The sequence below is a fragment of the Pogona vitticeps genome, chromosome 7 (genome assembly GCF_051106095.1).
Source record: "Pogona vitticeps strain Pit_001003342236 chromosome 7, PviZW2.1, whole genome shotgun sequence".
In the NCBI taxonomy this organism is placed as follows: Eukaryota; Metazoa; Chordata; class Lepidosauria; order Squamata; family Agamidae; genus Pogona; species Pogona vitticeps.
The window spans coordinates 6,408,753-6,427,847 of NC_135789.1; the positions used below are offsets into that span (position 1 = coordinate 6,408,753).

The following is a 19,095-nucleotide window of genomic DNA, read 5'->3' on the forward strand; positions in this document are numbered from 1 at the left end:
CAAGTATGGAAAGGACCATGTTGTATCGGTTTGAAATATAGGTGCTCATGACAAGGGAGAGAAATTAGCCACTATAATTAAGCACTAATATGGTTTAATACGCTGGCAAGTGAAGTACTCTTAGATCCATATCTGCAAAATAAAGCTTGCTGCTTGTTTACCAACTCATAGTGCTTAAAGCACTGTCTGGATGGTTTACAATTTTAATTATTCAGGCTACACATTGCCTCCCACCCAAGTAATCCAGGTACCCAATTTACTGACCTCGGAAGAATGAACGGCTGAGTCAACCTTGAGCTGGCTACATGAACCGGTCAAGATCGAACTCCGGCCGTGAACAGAGTTTTTACTACAGTGTAACCACCATGCCACAAGGCTCAACTTTCAGCACTTCGTATTTCCGATCCCACCAATTGTGAAAGATCCTGGATCCTTTCTCAACAAGAAAGAAAATTTCCACATTTTCTGAAGAATGTATATTTCCATGTTTACAGACGTTCCCCCCCCTTTTTTAAGTTTATCATTTCCACAATTTTTGAAGGACTTGATACCTTGCAAGTGGCGTTGCTGTGAATATGCACAAGCAAAAACAACAACTTCACTGATGGTTGGAAAAGCCTGCAATGCTATTGATAATTTTTGCACCTATTATTAAATACCAGATGATCTGTATGTCTCAAGAGAGGCACCGTGTGCCTTAGAGTCTTGAGGGGTTTGTGTCTGTGTTTGTTTGTGTGTGTGTGTGTGTGTGTGTGTGTGTGTGTGTGTGTGTGTGTATTATCATTGGTCAGTGTGACATAAAAAGAAATTGGATGGATTGTCTTACAAGATAAAAAAAACTGTTTTGCCAGGTGTTGTGTTGGTTTTGAGATTGCTAGACATCTCAAACAAGAACAGATATATATATTTTTTAAAAATCCCATGCCTTCTGCAGGGGGTTGGACTAGATGGCCTTATCGACCCCTTCCAACTCCATGAGCCTACGATTTAGGGGAAGACAGGTTTTTTTTAAAAAAAGCACACTGCTGCTGTGATGGATTAATTTTGCGACAAGAAGGTTGCTCTCTATGAGCCACCAGGGTGTTGCTATTCATCTGCACAACGAACAGGGTGCTGGCCAGCTGAAGATTGGCTGGCGTTGCTGATTCACATTCAATGGCCCTCCCTTATCATCTGTTTCCAGTCCCTCCCCTTCCACCCAACATAGTCCGGGCCACTCCTCCTATTTATGGGCTTTCCTCCTGGGTGGGGCTTCTTTCCCTTCCCTCAGCCCCTGATTGGCTGTACCCATGCACGGCGAGGGCGGGCTTAGGGAAATTAGCTGACATCACTGAGGCTGTTGGGTTTCCCTACCAGCTCCTGCAGAGTCTGATCAAGAAGCTCAGCTGGAAGGAGACGAGAAATAGACCAAGAGAAGAGGGAAGGAGCAGGGAAGAATCAGACATGGCGTCAGGGGTGGACCTCAGCAAAGTGGCGGCCAACAAGCTCAAACACGCCGTCAGCGGAGAGGTGAGTAATGCTTTTGTTTTTCTCTCAAGCTGGGGTTTGCATAAGTCACTTGTATAAGTCCTTTGTATAAAGAGGCAGTCCCGAAAGCAGCTAAATCAGGGAGCTGGAGAGGAGACAGATTGTATTTGTCTTCAGTGTGGAAGGGATGGTCACTCTTGAACTGGTCTTCTCAGCCACGCTAGACGCTGTTCCAAGTCCTCCATACAGAGCACGTGACCATCGTCTCTCGAGACTGAAGGATGCTTAATCAATAATCAATACACCGCTATAAATCAGAACAGGACCCATTCGCCCCCCCAAAAAAAACACACCAAAAATCAGATTCCTCCCCGAGATCTACTGCGGATCGAGACCAGCTTCCATCTGTTATCTCCTGCTGGTGAGGATTCAGAGGCAGATGCTAGATTCTTAAGGACTGGATGTGACTCAAAAAAAGGTTTCGAAGAAAATGAAGAAAGACATCTTCTCCCGGTGGGGCTGAAGCACAGGTGCAGGGGGGAAGATGATTAACAAGGATACCGTCAAGTTGCATCTGATTTATGACAAGCCTAATAGGCTTTTTAAGGTAAGCGAGCTGTTTAAGGAGTGGTTTCCCCCAGTTCTGCCTCTATGCTTGTGATTTTTCATGGCTGAGCAGGGCTTGGAACTCACTTCTCCGGAGTCTGAGTCCACTACACCTCACTGCAACTCCCAGAAATCCTGGCCAGCCCAGCTCATAGTGAAGGCTTCTGGGAGTTTTAGTCCCAGAACATCTGGGGATCTCAAGATTGGGAAACCACCGATCTAACCCTTTCCCACCACCAATGGCTCAGCCCTGCATCCAGCTTTGCTTCCTGTAGAATTCTAGATTGCTTTCCATGGGGATGGTTCCCATTTCTCTCTCTTGCCACATGGTTTATGCTCCCAGGACTCTGACTTTCGGTTTTCAGCTTTTGTCCATAAAAGCAGTGACTCGCCCCCAAGAGAGAAGTTGAGAAGAGCAGCCGCAAGGGGCTTTGTAATGAGGATGTTGGGGAGGATGATGGGCTGCCATGTGTAGCCTGCATAGTGAACTTGTAAACCGCCCGGAGAGTGTGCTTAAAGCGCGATGGGGCGGTATATAAGCAGCACGCTTTGCTTTTGCTGTAATGGGATATCCCAGCAATGTGAGAAAGGAAATCATGCCTAGCTTTTCCTCCAGAAATCATGAGCGTGGAGGGGTTAAAAGAGACAGCAGAGGGGAAAGCCCCACCTCCTCCCTTCGTTTTCTGGAGAAAGCACATCAAAGCACAGAACAGTTTTATCAGTGTCTTATCAGCGTGTCTTATCAGTGTCTTATCAGCGGTGGGTGAAACTTATCACCTACCCTGACTCAGGATGGTTATTAAAGAAGAAGAACAGAGAAGGGCAAAGGGGGAAAGTCCACGAGACCAATTACAAAACCTGCGGATAGCTTTGTCCCATCATCCAAATTCCTCAAGATCTTTTTTAAAGAAGATCTGCAGACTGCAGGGTTTTTTTTTTTCCATCTTCAAAAAAAAACATGCAGTAGGACACTGGGAAAATGTATTATTTGGAAAAGCAATTAATGTGCAGGTAGACAAACAGAAAAAAAATTACACAACCTATATGTATGTTTATTATGATCCTAAATAAGAGGATAAATAAATATAAATAAAAATACACAACCTGTATATATCTGTTTGTTATGATCCTGAATAAGAGGCGGTGCTGTGCAACGCAGTGTTCAAGAGTCCAGCTGTGTATCCAATGGCGTGCTTAAAATCTCACAAAGCCTGGCAGATTGTTAATAGTTATCGGTACACTGGATTTCTAGTGTGGTGTAGTGGATAGAGAGATATACTAGGACTCTAGAGAACAGGGTTTGAATCCCCACTCCGCCATGAAAACTCACTGGGGGTGATGGCACTGGTAAGACCACTCCTTAAATATCAGTTAAGTATGCCACTCGGTTACGATGGGCACCGGGGAGGAAAGAAAGAGGCCGATGCTACACAAGTCTTTAAACAATCTCATACACGAGTCATCTCCATCATTTCAACTCACAATCTTGCTATCCTACTACTATGATCTGTCCCCTCTTTTCCCACCTAAGTCAGTGGTTCCCCACCTGGGGTCCCCATATGTTCTTGAACTACCACTCCCAGAAATCCTGGTCAGCACGGCTTGTGGTGAAGGCTTCTGGGAGTTGTAGTCGAAGAACATCTGGGCACCCAAGGTTGGGAACCACTGTCCTAAATGGCGGATCTACCAGAGAGGGTCATCTTTGAAAATGGAGGACGAAGGAGGAGGATTGCTGAAGGTCATCGGAGGCTTCTCACCTTTGATTAAAGAGTGTCTCTCACAGTTTCTCAGTGACTTTGTGGCCTTCTCCGCAGGTCGTCGAGCTGGCCAGCCTTTGGAAGGAGCACCCTTGCGTGTTGTTGTTCCTGCGTCGCTTGGGGTGCCAGGTTTGCCGTTGGGTCGCCAAAGAAACCAGCAAATTGAAAGAGCTGCTTGACAGCCATGGTGTTCACTTAATCGGCGTCGTGCCGGAAACTGTAGGCCTGAAGGAATTCCAGGAAGGGAAATTCTTCACAGGAGGTAGGTTGGTTCGCCAGGGTGGGTCCTTGAGAGTCAACATGATGATGGTAAACCTGTGGCCCACCCACCACAGTTTTTTTCAGATGCCAACTCCCATTACCCTCGGTCAGCGAGGGTCATGGTTTGGAGATGCAGTAAAACATGATTTTGATACGATGGGCTTCATTTAATTGCTGCTACAGGGAATGTTTTCGCCATGCAACCGGACTTTCCTGATGGCTTAGGATTTTATTTAAAAAGCTGGCCGGATAGCTCAATGGTTTAGGTCTCGGGCTGCATAGCCAGAAGTTGTGAGTTTGATTCCTCCACTGGGCCTCTTAAAAGAAAAACCAGCCTGGGTGACCTTGGGCAAGCTGCACCATCCCAGGGTGCCCCCTGGAGGAAGGAAAGAGTAAACCCCTTCTGAGTCTGAGCTATACACAATATTTAAAGGGCATCATTCAGCAGGAGACCAGCTGGATTGCTCAGTGGTTTAGGTCTCTGGCTGTGGAGCCAGAAGCTGGAAGTTCGATTCCCCCTAGGTGACCAGCCTGTGTAGCCCTAAGCAAGCTGCACAGTCCCAGGCCACCCCCAGAAGAAGAGAATGGTAAACTCCTTTGTATTTCTGGAAAGGGTCACCATCAGTGGGAATCAACTTGACAACACACAATATAGGTCTATATTTGGATTTAGTGAAAATTCTGCAGGCTGGCTTTCCTTTCCTAAGGATTGAGATGGGAATTGAGTCTTTAAAAAAAAAATCTACATTCTCTCAGGAAAATTAACTTCTGAAGTATCTTGGCTCATCTTTAATTAAGGCTGTTGGTTCCAGAGCTTAATTTTTCCATAGCCTTAAGGGGCGATTATGATCTGGCAATGTTTTCTTTTGAGGAACTTCTCGGTCTTTCATCTTCTTTCAGAACTGTATCTGGATGAAACCAAACAGTGCTACCATGATCTGGGCTTCAAAAGGTTTGTGTGCATACAGTTCACTTGGAAATCCCATTAAAATCAGTACCTATTATTTCCTAGCAAACAGGATAAGGATGAGTGCATTTAAAGGAGTCCTGTTTAATTTCGCCCACCCTGAATGCTGACCAGATGTTTTAAAATTTTGCCTGTTTTTTTTTGTCTGTAATCCTCCAAATCTACCACTCTGCATGACCATGGGGGAAATCTAGCTGCTTCACTTCAGAAAAACAACTCCAGACCCCATCTGCTATTGCATGCCAGTGGATGAGGACCTTAAAAAAAAAACCTAAAGTGGCTTACATCATTAGAAGACAATATTTACAAGCTAAAAACTGGAAGGGCACAAATATTTTACAAGAATCAAACAAATACCATCCAAAAATCAATACAAAAAACCAGATTCAAAGCAAAAAAACTAGAGATGAGCATGAAGCAGAATAATTGTGCTTCATGGTAGTTCGTGGTGAACCATGAACCGCAAACCGTCCGAATGCTTTAAAAGAACGAACCATGAAGCGGTTCGTTTTTTTTAAAAGGATGTTTGTGCCGGGGGGGGGATTGTGCATTCACACACAACATAGAACTTTGCAGATATTTGCAGACCCACACAACCCAAGGCAAGCATTCATGCAAACACACAATATGAGGGGCACATTGCACACACACACACACACACACACAGACACCGAACGCATACTCATGTAGGCCTATAACTCAAAGCAAGTGCTACACCCATAACTCCAGGCAACATGAGGTAGGTTTTCACACAGAGAAACACAATGTAATGTGTCCTTTTGTTGTTGTTGTTGTTGCTATTCTAGGTATAATGCTTTAAGCATAGTTCCTGCAGCATTGTCGAAGCCTGTCCGGGAGGTTGTGACTAAGGTCAGTTGATAAACACAATAGTTAAGTCCCACCACATCCCAGAAGTTCCTTGTAGGCCCAAGTTTGCTCGAGAAGTTGCTGTATGTGGGTCATTGTGGAGGATGCCAAATCCTCAAATCCTCAAATCATGGAGTGGGAAAGGACCTCACAAGGCCATCGGGTCCAACCCCCTGCTCAAGGCAGGAATCCAAATCAAAGCAGGCATGACATACCAATGTTCTCTTGCATGCCTCCAGCAGTGGATAACTCACCGTCACTCAAGCTAATTAGTGCCACCACCGTACTGCTCTAACAGTTAAGAAGTTTTTCCCGATATTCAGCCTAAATCTGGCTTCCTGTAACTTGACCCCATTATTACTTGGAAGTGTTCTGGGATGGCCAAGAACAGATCCTGCTCCTCCTCTGTAGGACTACCTTTCAGATATTTGAAAAGTGTCCTCCTATCTCCCCTCAGTTTTCTTAAGGCTAAACCTGCCCATTTCTTTCAGTCTTTCCCGCTAGGGCTTGGGCTTCCAGTCCCCCAGTTATCCCTGTTGCCCTCCTCTGAACTTGCTCCATTTTTTTGGGGGGGGGCAATCCTTCTTTAAGAGTGGTGTCCAGAACTGGACGCAGGACTCGAGATGAGGCTTAACCTTTGGTGAATAGAGAGGAAATAGGACATCACATGATTTGATCACTAACTCTAAAGATGCAAAAGCAACAAAAAGCATCTGGGGAGTATGAGAAAGCTAGCCCAACATCAGAAATGAGTGGGTAAATATTTTGGCTTCCCAGGTCACTCTTGTCATGAAACAGGAGTCACTCAGGAACATCTGAGTGAGATTAGGGTGAAAGGTGGCCAGGTTATAGTTTATTAGCCAAATGCTCTCTGTTCCAAAAGTTTGAAATGGTATAATAGACTCTTAGTCCCCCTTCCTTCCTACTTCTTCTCCAAAGCCACTATTGTTGCTTTCCTGCGTAAGGGAGGGGAACGCCTACTGTCATGACATTAGCATCATCAGCAACAGTTTTTTGCCATCTGATGGTCACTTTAGCTACTTCCTGCATGTTGGCCATCGTCCAGCGCACATCATGTATATACACCTGTGGTTTTGGACAGCATTCTATGCCCCAGTTGAAGGGAGCCGGATTCCATGAAACCTCATGGCTATCGTAGGTGGGATAAGTCTTCAAGGAGGACAGGGCTTCTTGAGCCGTGGGTTGTCTACCGGTCTTAAGGGTTGTTCTTCACGATGGCCTCCAGTTGGACTGGGGAGGTATTAGTCAGCTCCTTAGAGGGATCTTTCTAGGGAAATGGGATTGATATGGATTCTTCTCTGGTTTACATACCCCAGGCAAATGCTGAAGGCATCCACGGAAATTTCTCCGGAGACCTTTTACAGAGTGGAGGGGCTTTGATAGTCAACCAAGGTAAGTGTCAAGACCGGCCATACTGGTCCATGTAGTATATAGGGGATTTGCTGAATTAAACACATCCATCCTTTATATCATGGAGGTCACACCATCAGCTTAGTAGGAGCCATGGACATAAGGGAGGGGGGGGAAACCCTACACATCACACCCTTTATTTACAAACCTATTGTTCTACAATGATTCCCGGTGTGGTGTAGTGGACAGAGTGACGGACTAGGACTCTGGAGAAGAGGGTTGAAGACCCCACTCAGCCCTGGACACTCACTGGGGGAGTAGAATGGGTAAAACCACTCCTGAACTATCTCACCTTGAAAGCCCTACTAGGGTCGCTACAAGTTGGTTCCGACTTGACGGCACCAAACACCCATTGTAGCTTCTCTCATCAAGGTGATTATGGGTTGACCAGGTCAAAGGAGGATGCTGTTCAGCAAGTTTGAGAGAGAAACATAGCTGGGGTTTGGATCTGTATCAACATCTTAGGGTGCTGGCTGTTTCTACAGATCTGAGTCACAGTCCGGCTCAGATCCAGGTCTAGGACTCACCTTGAAGAGCACCAGACATCTTCCCTAGCTACCGGTAGCCGCTTGTCTCAGCATGCCCTTCCTCCTTCCAGGTGGGAAAGATGTGCTCTTATACTTCGTCCAGGAGTCCCCAGGTGACTACCTCCCCTTGGATACTATTCTCAAGACCCTTGGCATCTCGGCAAAGATGGAGGAAGGAGCAAAGCCTCAGGTGAGGGTCTCTGATTTGTTCTCTCTTGCATCCTGCCCTTTCCTGGAGAAACCTAGAGACAGCAAAGCCACCTAAAACATTCATCCTGTACGGATTCAACCCATGGGTTCATCTCGCAAGCAAATCTACTTGGGCTGTGGCTCCGTAGAGTTTATTATGGCCCTCATGAGCCAGATTTTGGGTCCATCAGGTTTTGGATGGTCTGCCTCTCTGACTAGCAATGGCTTTCTGGAGTTTCAAGGAAGGATTTCCCCCCCCCAACTTATCTCCAGCAGGGGGAATCTTTGACACACAAAATATGTGCTCCACAGTTGAGTTGCATCTCTTGTTACCAAGCTCTGGACTGTCTCCATGCAGGATTTCCACTCATGCAGGAATGTAGTTCAGTGGCTGTCTTGTATATCTCCCTTAGTTGATGAGGAGTAAATGTTAGGGGTGCCAACCTTCACTTTTGTTCTTTCCACATTTCAGCCACACCATGAACAGGTGTGGGTTTTTAAAAAAAGAAAATAGCTATTTTTGGCATACCGTCTATGTATTGTATTTTTCCATGTATAAGAAAAATAAGTGGGGCTTAGCAAGGTTTGGGGGAAAGGGATCAAAGCGTTGCAGGATAGCTTTGATCCCTGCTTTCCCCTCCACTTGTTTTTGTTCGCTCCTCAGCTTACTTCTGTGTATAAGATTACTCTCAATTTTTAGTCTAAAGATTTTAGGCAAAAGTATAGTCTTATACATGGAAAAATATGGTATTTGTGGGGAGGTGAGGAGATTGCATGTCTTGAAGATATGATAATTAAACAAATATCCCTTTTCTTATTTTCAGTGTGCCAATGAGGTATGTACCAGGTGAAGACAGGATATTGTCCTGCTGTGATGAGTCTCCTTCTTCTACCTCAGCTGAAGAATGTTCTGTCCTGCTTCTAAATCTGTTCTCTAAAAGCTAATACATTTGTTCCCACTTAGCCACTGTGATGAACTCTTCTGTTGATAGTTACTAGATGTTTGGGCATGGTGACTTTCCATAACATCCTAAACCCAAACTCTTTATTTTCTAGTCTTCTAGAAAATTCCCAGGCTGTTCACATCATGTATAATACTTCGTCCCCTTCCCTCTGCACCCCCGCCCAAAATACAAAACTATGTTAACAAGTCTCCCTCGGAGATTTAAGCAGACAAATGTTCAGAAGCTGTACAAAATAATTCATGTCATGCTCTGTTTATAAAGTTCCAGAGGCATTTGCTTGGCCCATGCTGAAAACAATACCAGACAGTTAGATGTATCTTTGCAGCTCTAATGCAGGAATGCCGTACTTCTGTATTCATGTGGAAACAGAAGCAGCATGAATCAGCTTTGGCATCAAAAGAGATTACACAGCAAGCGATGGCTGGTGAATCGGTGACCTCATGGATTAAAGACAAACTCTATGGCACTGGAAGCTGGAGACTCAGATGTCTGAATCCATTCTGAGTTGTAGCCAGAACTTTCCAAAAAATTTAACTTCTTGGCTTTCAGTACCTTGGAGAGCGACTATAAAGTTCGGACTAAACCCTGAAGCAGATTCCCTACTCCTGCTTCCATTGCCTGGAGAGGAGGGGAAAGCTTGAAAAAGCTTTGCCCGAACAAGCCCAAAAGCATACAGCATATCGACTAAGGATGAAAAATAGAACTTTTAAATACTTCTCTTTTTAAAAACCCTGATGTAGCTGAATAACAGTCGATGTCTTTAGAACAGTCTCCTCGTTGTTTTTCCTTTCCTTTCCCTGAAGCTTTCTGTAGCTTTCATTGACACAAAGAGGTATTGAGGCCCCCCCCCCAGTCCAGTTGATACCCACTCAAATCACGACAGTGTGAACAGTCATTGCTGTGGTAGCTGCACCATGAACGATAGCCGTGGCTGAACAGGGAGTGCAAGGGGAGGATTCGTAAACCACCAGGCACGTCGTTGGCAAAAATCAGGACGAGTTGGGTGTTTCGGACTGCAGAGTTCCCGCAACATAGTTTAAGCGTCTCAGTCTCTCTCTCCTTCTGCTACCAAATCCTGCATCTCTGTATGGGGTGCATCAGGGTGCCCTTCTGGCAATGGAATACTTCAGAAAAGGCTTCAAAGTTTTGCAAAGAACCGATCACCCTGGGGTGGAAAAAAAACCCCGAGGAAAATAATCTGAGCAAGGTGGCAATTACTCAAGAAATCTTGTATTCCGGGCTCTACAAATCCCATAATTCCCAATGTGGGGAGCTCCTCCTGACTTATCTGCATCTTGCAAATACGTCAAATATGGCTCACCTGGGAGGAAAGCCCTTAACTGGAAGGCTGTGAAGTTTAACTAGGCCTAGCTCTGCCTAGTTTCCTGTTCAGAAATAAAGCTTCCAGCTAGGCCTAGCTAAACCACGAACCCTTCCAGTTTAGGGCTTTCCTCCCAAGTTGAGCCTCATTTAGGTGTCTGTAAGATCTGCATAAGTCAGGTAGAACTCCTGGAGTGGGGGATTATGGGATTTGTAGTCCAAGAAATCCAAAAAATCCCATCCTCCATGTCTACTTTCTGATATCTGTGCATGTCCCACTCACAAGAAAATTATGTTGCATTCAATTATTCCCAAATTAGCAAGTATAAGATTACCATACCCCCTTTTCAAAAAAAGAAAAGAAAAGAAAAAGGGTGAATCCATCTATTCATGTTATTTTTGTCCTGCCTTTCTTCCAAAAAATGTATTCACGAACGCTTACAAAATAAACACGGAGAAAATTAAAAATCAAAACTACACCTTTACAAAGGGCGGAAACATATTATCATATTAAATTAGTGGCAGAACCCTTCTGCTTTTGTATGCTGGCATTAACATGCAGTGGGGTAGATTGCAGCAGGAAACTGCTGCTCATAAAGGAGTCATTGCTTGTATTCATAGTCCCATGCCAGCAGTGTGACTTTAGCCTTTGGATTTTTTGCTTGCAATGGGCTGTAAGAACCTGGGCTTCAATGCATTGGACTGAATCCCCTTTGTTCATTGGCACAGTGGCTGAATGGTTATGGAATGCTTCCAAGCATTCCAACTGAAGAATGGTTAGGGGTCATTAGGGTGGTTGAACACCGTGACCTGTAATTGTATTCCACCATGTGTAACAATGGCAGCAGGATGGGCAAAAGACACAGAAATGGCCACAAGGGCTTTTACCTGTATTCCAGAGGGCTGTGGGAATCGGTCTTAATAGACTGGCTGGCATACTCTGGCCTGTAGGAACCGCACCATACCTGGGAAACAGATAATGACGTAAGTATTATTATTATAATTGTTGTTATATGCTGTCAAACCAACATATAGTGATACGGACAGGGCTTTCAAGGTAAGGATGGTATTTAAGGAGAGGCTTTACCAGTTCCAGTCTCCCAGTGAGTTTCCATGGCTGAGCAGGGATTCGAACCCAGATCTCCAGCCTCCTGGTCTGTCACTCTATCCACTACACCACACTAGGTACGTTATAATAATGACATGTCATCAAGTCAATTATGACTTGTGGCAACACTTTCCAGGACTTTCTAAGTATAGCATACTTAGAATTCATTTCCCATTCCCTTCCACTAGGGGCGCTGTGGGACTGTGCAGCTTGCCCAAAGCTACACAGGCTGGTTCTTCTCCCTGGAGGCACTGTGGGGGAATTGAACTCTCAACCTCTGGCTTGTCAATCAGATACCTAAGCCTCTGAGTTATTCAGCCAACAAGGTAAGTATATATGGGCCAGAAAAGCCTATTATAGCTTTTATCTGAACAAAACCAAATAAAACTATTTGAAACTCTCAGTGACCAGACTCTTTAGATATTGGTCTTGAAAAGTTCTGTGTGGCTATGGTGTGTGTGTCTGTGTCTGTGAATCCATGTGTTACATCCAAAGCCAGAAAAAAAATAATGGTTTGGACTACACAGCCAAAAATCCTCAGCCCATACTGGCTGGAGGATTCAAGGAACTGTAGTCTCCAAATGAACTTTTACAAATTGTCAGAATAAACTCCAGGGTGGGGGTGCTGCAAATCCACTCCAGCTTTTCCTCTGCCCTTTACAGGAGCTAAGCAGCTGTACCTTTATATAGGTTCAGCACCCTGGATAGCATCCATAAAGAGCAGAGGAAAATCTGGAATGGATTCAGAACACTTCTAGAACTGGAGTCAATAGCGGCTACTGCATGGAGTTCTCCACTGGTTGTTTAAGTGAGTCGTGCAGCTTTTTTGGCCGGGTTTATAGCTCAGCTGCATCTACAGTCTCTGGGGTAAAACTCTGTGTCACTCTTGCAATATCTCTGAAAGCAGGCAAATGCCAGTGTCCCAGGTCTTGCACGAATGTAAGGATCCCATTGGTATAAGGAAGGCATCTCCTCATAATGAAGGATTCTCAACCACCCCAAACCTACCTGTGCGAAGTTGAGGAAGAAAAGCTGTTTATGGGTTAGATCCAGCCCAGGTAATCTCGGTTCCTTTCCTTCTTTTTCAACCCATTTTAAATAAGCCTGGGGAAAACAACAAGACAAGAACAAGTAGCTTTAAATATTTATTGCCCATTTACACAGGCATAAACAGTGGCACCAGGTAGGAGAACAGAAAGGCCACAGGGACCTTTTTAATGCTCCCCCCCATGGTATACATTTTGGGGCATTATCTTTCCTTTTTCTCTGTCTCTCCGTGCAAATGGTATGCTTGCAGAAAGGCAATCACAAATTTTGAGGATGTAACACCAAAAGGTGTTTGGATTCTGTACGTAGGTGCAGAAAATATTTGCATGAATCCATCCCCCCCCTTATTCCTAATCGGAATATCCAGTATTTTCTCTTTCACGTGCAAAAAGGCTGCAAACACATCTCGAGGAAAACAAACAGCAATAAAACCCAACCATACCTTGTATGCCTGACGGATGCCACCATTATCAGCAATGTTTTCCCCCAGTGTGTTGATTCCACTGACCTGAGACAAGAAATATGTGTTAATGTTGTTTACAGTCATATAAGTAATGGCAGAAGTTGTCACAGATAACAGTGTCAAACGACATATGAAGGAAAACACATATTCGCTAGAATTAGTTCGGTTTCCCTCCAGCAAAAGGATTTCCAAAGGAATATCATCTCTAGCAGTTAAGACTTGCAACTTGAGCCAGGGTTTGTTTCCTGGTGACCAATTAGAAAACAAAGCATGCCAAGTGCAAAATATGTAGGTGAAGAAAAATGACATACGATGACAAACATCTTTCCCCACTCGACAGAGCACCTCTTTTAAAAACATGCTGGGTCTGCTTGAAATATAAGAGGGAGCAAAAAAAATACAAACTTAATCAGGAAGAGCCTGATCGGATTTTGGGAGGAAGCAGCTTAAATATGCAAATAAATATGTAAATGGAGGGGCTTAGTACCCCTCTCTAAGGAAGGAGTTTCAACGTTATCTTAGTCCTCGCTAGCCAGACTTAACTAATGAGAAAAGAAGGGCCCTGATTATGGATTTTACTGCTTGTGGAAATGTGACTCCCCATCTGAAAAAGGGGGGAGCCGCTCCAATCCCCTCCTCATTCAGATAACCCGACTCACGTTTTGTCCACCTGCCAGGTCCCACGTGTAGTTCCCATACTGGTAGACCATGCAGCGCGACTGTTCCTTGAAATGCAGGGCCGAGATGTTGCTCCACCAGTCAAACATATTGCCATCTTTGTCAAAATTTCTACCTGTGTTTTTCAAGACGAGGGGGGGGGAAAGAGATGAGCCACACAAGAGGGCTTTACTTCCCAAGCCAGAGGTCTCTGACCAGCCCATTCAAACCTGGTCTGGATTGAATTACCCCTCTCACAACATCTAGCAAAGGTTTTCCTCTCCTCCCCTGGACACACCCCCCTCCATCTTCATTGCTGGGATAGGCAGTCTACAAAGAACGTCTACAACCATTCCTGGATCTTGGAGGCCATGTAGACTACAAAGATGGCCACCTCAAATTTTCTTTTAAAAGGCTTTTTTTAAATTTTTGAAAAGCCCTCTTCCACCCTCTAGTGGCCAAATATTTTATTTTTAAACGAGGAAGGCTGGGGTGTAGGGACCCTCAAATGATATACAAAATTAATACCCACCCACCCCACAGAGACTTTCTGAACCTAATTCTTTTCAAAAAGTTTTAAGTTTTCTTTTTTGGGGAAGAATACAGATGCTAAACTGACTCCTTCCTCAATGCCTTTCTGAAACAAAACACTGAGCTCTTATGGGCATTGCTGATTTTTACACGGGCTATAACTTGGATGTCCTATATCCAATATTTTGCAAACTTGGTTTGATCTGACTCTCCATCCAACTCTTGCCAAGTTTGGTGAAGATTATGTTTGGGATGTCTGAGTTATAGCCCATCAAAACAGGTTAACCCCCCCCCCCAAAAAAACCCTGCTCTTTAGCCGGCTGCTAAATGAATTTCTCAAAAAATAAATATAAGGTTTTTTTTCTCTTTTCCTTTACTTCATGAGCATCCTCCAGCTCATTCTCAGTTTATGGAGAAGTTCACCTCACTAAACCTGCTGCACTGCTGCCCCCTAGTGGCCTGTTCTGATACTGCACTTTGTAAGGTAAAGGTTCCCCTTGACATTAAGTCCAGCCGTGTCCGACCCTAGGGTGCAGTGCTCATCCCCGTTTCCAAGCCATAGAGCCATTGTTTGTCCAAAGACCATTTCTGTGGTCATGTGGCCAGCACTACTAGACATAGAACGCCGTGACCTTCCCACCGAGGTGGTCCCTATTTATTGACTCACATTTTTACATGCGTTCAAACGGCTAGGTTGGCAGGAGCTGGGACAAGCGACGGGAGCTCCCTCTGTTGCATGGATTTGATCTTACGATGGCTGGTCTTCTGACCTTGCAGCCCAGAGGCTTCTGCAGATTAACCCGCAGCGCCACCACATCCCTTTGTAAACCTTTCCACAAATAATTGCCACACACCCCTAGAACAGGTAACTTTCCCAAGTTCTGAAGTGTTGCCACATCTTGCAGTTTTTAAGGCAGGGAAGAAAAAGAAAGAAAGAGAATTTTGCTTGAGTTTTACCTCAGCCACTCCTTACCATTGTCATCGAACCCATGTGTGATTTCATGCCCAATGACCATCCCAATTCCGCCAAAGTTCAGCGCCTGAGGTTGATGCTTGCTGAAAAAAGGGGGTTGCAAGATACCGGCTGGGAATACTGTGAGAATCAGAGTGGGAGAAGGGAAATTTCATCACTATAAGCTTGTTCATTTCTGCTTTCCAGATGCAAAGTAAGAATAACTAGTCTGGTGTTATTTCGTCCTTCTGTGAGTTCAGCATGATAAATCTGTGGGACACAGTTATTATTTAGAAGGAACTGATTGCACTACTCATTACTTTTAAACATTGTGAAAGCAATTCATTGCTTTGTTAACACATTGAATTGCCTTTACCCACAGGCCAGAAAAAAAACAGGGAGAGACTGTCTAGTTCCCCCTAGTGGCCAACTTTGACATTGCTCTTTGCCAATATTTACACCAATACAAGAGAATATTTTCCTTGCCATTTAGGAATGACACAGACCCTGGAAAAATCCTATCACAAACCCACCAAGTGTTCACACAGCAATACAAAGTGGATGAAGAGGAAAACCAGCATTTGGTGACCTCATCCTGAACCTTCAATGGTCAGAATGTCCAGGAGATATTGTGATCTTCATGGAGTGGGGTGTTTCACTTGTGACTGGAGACCCTGTATTACTTTAAATTCTCATTTCCCCCATCCCTGGTCATCTTGAGTTTAAAAGATTTTAAATCCACGAATGTAGATGGAACATGAGGGATTTGTAGGGATGTCATTCTATCCTGCAGATGATGAAGGGTTCTTCAGTCCCAAAATGGGAAAAAAATATATCTTCCTGAATAAATCTGCTTTGGGACCTTTGCCCAAAGATAATCCACATGGCTATTTTGGACTTACCGATTTGGTTTCGGTTAGGAGTGTAAAAGGCATTGACCACAGCAGCACCAATGAGCCATCTGAAAAAAAATTAGGGAGAAGACCCATCAACCATATGAAGGTCAACTGAATTCTAGTCTACTCTTGGGCAAGAATAAAGAAAATAAGAAAAAAAAAACAGTTATTTTTCAAAAGATACAGAAGGAGGGGGGAAGGTGACGTAACAAGGGACTCAGTCTCTGAAGAAATGTTAGCTGTTTCCACCGAGAAACAGACATTGAACTTGTAAATCATGGTTACAGCTGGGCATGAACTGGGGGAAAACGGAATTGGGAATGGTTTGTGGTTTACGGCTGCCCACGAATCACCCCCTCCCCGAACCCAGGAAATGGCATGCCATTAATTTTTCAGGTTCATGCTTGAAGAGAACGGATCTGAATGCTGAGAGGCATGCACATGCGCAGAGGGAGCAGGGCCAGCTCCCAGGAAGTAAGCCGGACCTCTGTCTCTGAAGATGGCAGTGGCCGGTGAGGAAAAGGAGGAGGTGCTACGACCAGGAAGGGAAGCGACGGGGCTAACAGGAAGGGGGTGATGGCGTCCATTTTGCCGAAACAAAACAAAGCACAGGATGGAAAAAAAACTGGGACTTGAATTTATTTTGGCAAGACAGCTTGTACAAAGGGAATCATGAACAAGCCCGGTTTGTGGGTTGTTTTTTTAAACAGTTCACTGTTTGGTTCATGTCCATTTCTACTCAGGACTGCAAGAACAGTTTGTATCGAATGTTGCCCAGAGCCCCAATTAATGTTCATTGTGTGCCTTCTGAGACCGGCAGCAGGATGGCAAGGTCAAATGTGGTTTCACACACACACACACCCAAAAAACCCTGATGTTGTTGTACTTCAACTCCCCGTCAGGTTTCGCCAATACACCCAATGGGCTGGCATGATGGGAGTTAACAGTTTAACAACATCTTAAGGGCCACAGCTTCCTCACCTCAACTGTAAGACCTCATGGAATCCAGACACTCACGTATCTTGGTTGACCCTTTCCCGCAACTTCCTCAGGCTTTTCTGTGCCTGCGCTCGGAGGTTCTGCAGGATGTTTTTGAAGTATTCATGCTCACTGAAGTTAAGCTGAAAGAAGATGAAATAGTTCTGAAAGCAACGGTTGGGTTGGGCTGGCATCCCATTCCCATGTAGACATTGGCAAAGATAAGGAACCAAAAATGACATAAAATCATGTGCAGTGCAAATAACATCTTAACGGTAGTAAAAATGGTATACAATTAGTTTCTTGATCTTTTTAAATAAGAATAATCGCATGCCATCAAGTCAGTTCCAAATTTTGGTCACTCTTTCCAGGGTTTTCTAGTAGAAAGTGCTCAGAAGTGGTTTTCCATTCCCTTCCTCCAGAGGGCGCCCAGGGAATTTGCAGCTTGCCCAAGGCTCCCCAGGCTGGCTCTTCTGGGCTACACAGTAGGGAATCAAACTCCCAACCTCTGGCTTTGCAGCCAGAAAGCTAAACTGTTGAACTATCCAGACAGTTGTAGCCTATTTGGGAGCAACAAAGTCAGAAGAACCTTCTTGCAACATTTTACTGGGATTAGGACTCCTAAGAGCCTGAGAAAAGCTACACCAGTTCAATGAATGGCCTGTCTCATCCAAGGTTCTGTCCACCCAAAGGTCCATCAGCTGAACATGGATACATGGCTTAGTTCCTTTATTCCAAAGCTCACAACTGATACCCTCAAGTTCGAAATCTTGTCCCTGCTCCTCCATATTTTCTTGGACTTTGGGGGCAGGAGGTGGGGGGGAAAGAAATTGTCCCCCAAATATGGAGAGCATTTGGGGGAAAAATTGCAAAGCAGCCTTCTTTTAAGGGAACGGGAATAAGAGGGGAAAAGGGTGACATTTTCGCATGAAAAATGGCTGAAATCCAATAGCAAACCACAACTAGAGTAGGCCCATTGGATCAGAGGGGTTTTGGTGAATCAATTCTTCTGAAGGTTCCATTGGTTCAAATGGGGTTACTCTAGTTGCAACTTACCGTTGGATTTTAGCCATTGTCTCCCAAGGAATCTTGGCTTAACACAAGACCGCATACAAATACCTGTGATGTCAGCAGTCATAATGAAAGACAACAAAACGAAGTGAACACAAATAAACAGCCCTGCTCATGTGAAAGTGTGGCCTTGCTACTCACATTTGCATATTCCCGATCCAATTTCTCATTCTCATCTTCCAGAATGTAATCTGGGTAGCCGATCTGCTCTTTGATTGCAATCGCCTTGGAGAAAAAGAGCCGCATCTTAATTTTTGTCTTTCATTAAGACTAAATGCGACATGATTGCGTTAATGTAATGAAGCACGTCCTAATGATTTCCACAATTCATTTAATTTGGACGAATTTTTGAGGGGAAGCTGTATCAATCTGTTGCGGCAAAAATCAACAAAGAGTCTTCTCAAACCTTAACAACGAATAAGTTTTAATTGATGTGAGAATTTTTCAGACTGCACCCCACTGAACTTAGCCCATAACTCAGATTGGATTGATCATTACCAGAACTTCTGGATCTATCTAATCTACAAAGCAACCATATTAGCTCCCAATAAATGCTCTAAATCGAATTCTTTACTCGTACTTTTGGGTGTGTTGTTCGGGCTAGGGAGGGGCTTCCTAAGTTATGACAATTCCTGGCTAGAACATACTTCTCCAAACTGCTGGATACAACGATCTGGGACCCAAGGAGGTGGTCAAGCCCTGTCTCAACCTCTATTTTGAAATGAAAGTGGTTTCTGAAATAATGACTTCTCGGGACAAAACCAAATGGTCTCCCTGTGCCACTGAAATGTAACATGAGAAATTTGTATTAAAGTTTGAAATGGTCACTTAGAAAATTCCGCCAACTGTCTTTGTGATATATTCCAGTAGTTCCCCATCTTGAGTCTCCAGATGTTTTTGGACTACAACTCCCAGAAGCCTTCACCATGAGCTGTGCTGGCCAGGATTTCTGGGAGTTGTAGTCCAAGAACAACTGAGGACCCCAAGGTTATGAGCTACTGATATAGTCGACAAAGACCTGATTTATTTTGGTTT

The 19,095-nt window shown here is 44.4% G+C and overlaps 2 protein-coding genes and 1 long non-coding RNA gene across 3 annotated transcripts in view; 2 read left to right on the plus strand and 1 right to left on the minus strand.

Moving 5' to 3' along the window:
- The first annotated feature begins 1,356 nt into the window (after positions 1-1,356).
- PRXL2B (peroxiredoxin like 2B) lies at positions 1,357-9,035 on the plus strand. Its single transcript, XM_020810429.3, has 7 exons — positions 1,357-1,509; positions 3,888-4,092; positions 4,992-5,043; positions 5,865-5,928; positions 7,263-7,338; positions 7,955-8,073; positions 8,897-9,035. The coding sequence occupies exons 1-7, from the start codon at positions 1,444-1,446 to the stop codon at positions 8,921-8,923; spliced, it is 609 nt and encodes a 202-aa protein (XP_020666088.2). The 5' UTR covers positions 1,357-1,443; the 3' UTR covers positions 8,924-9,035.
- Positions 9,036-9,256: 221 nt separating this feature from the next.
- MMEL1 (membrane metalloendopeptidase like 1) overlaps positions 9,257-19,095 on the minus strand; it is a 30,932-nt gene continuing 21,093 nt past the window's right edge. The window contains exons 15-23 of the mRNA XM_020810426.3: positions 18,202-18,285; positions 17,029-17,132; positions 16,018-16,076; positions 15,137-15,256; positions 13,635-13,768; positions 12,955-13,020; positions 12,474-12,569; positions 11,246-11,322; positions 9,257-10,202 (exon numbers count right to left, since the gene is read on the minus strand). Coding sequence (XP_020666085.3) covers positions 10,103-10,202; positions 11,246-11,322; positions 12,474-12,569; positions 12,955-13,020; positions 13,635-13,768; positions 15,137-15,256; positions 16,018-16,076; positions 17,029-17,132; positions 18,202-18,285 — 840 coding nt within the window. The 3' untranslated portion in view covers positions 9,257-10,102. The remainder of the gene's footprint in view (positions 10,203-11,245; positions 11,323-12,473; positions 12,570-12,954; positions 13,021-13,634; positions 13,769-15,136; positions 15,257-16,017; positions 16,077-17,028; positions 17,133-18,201; positions 18,286-19,095) is intronic.
- Positions 11,237-11,868, plus strand: LOC144584023 (uncharacterized). The gene is made up of 2 exons (XR_013538015.1): positions 11,237-11,341; positions 11,654-11,868. It is a non-coding gene; the product is annotated as an uncharacterized LOC144584023 (long non-coding RNA).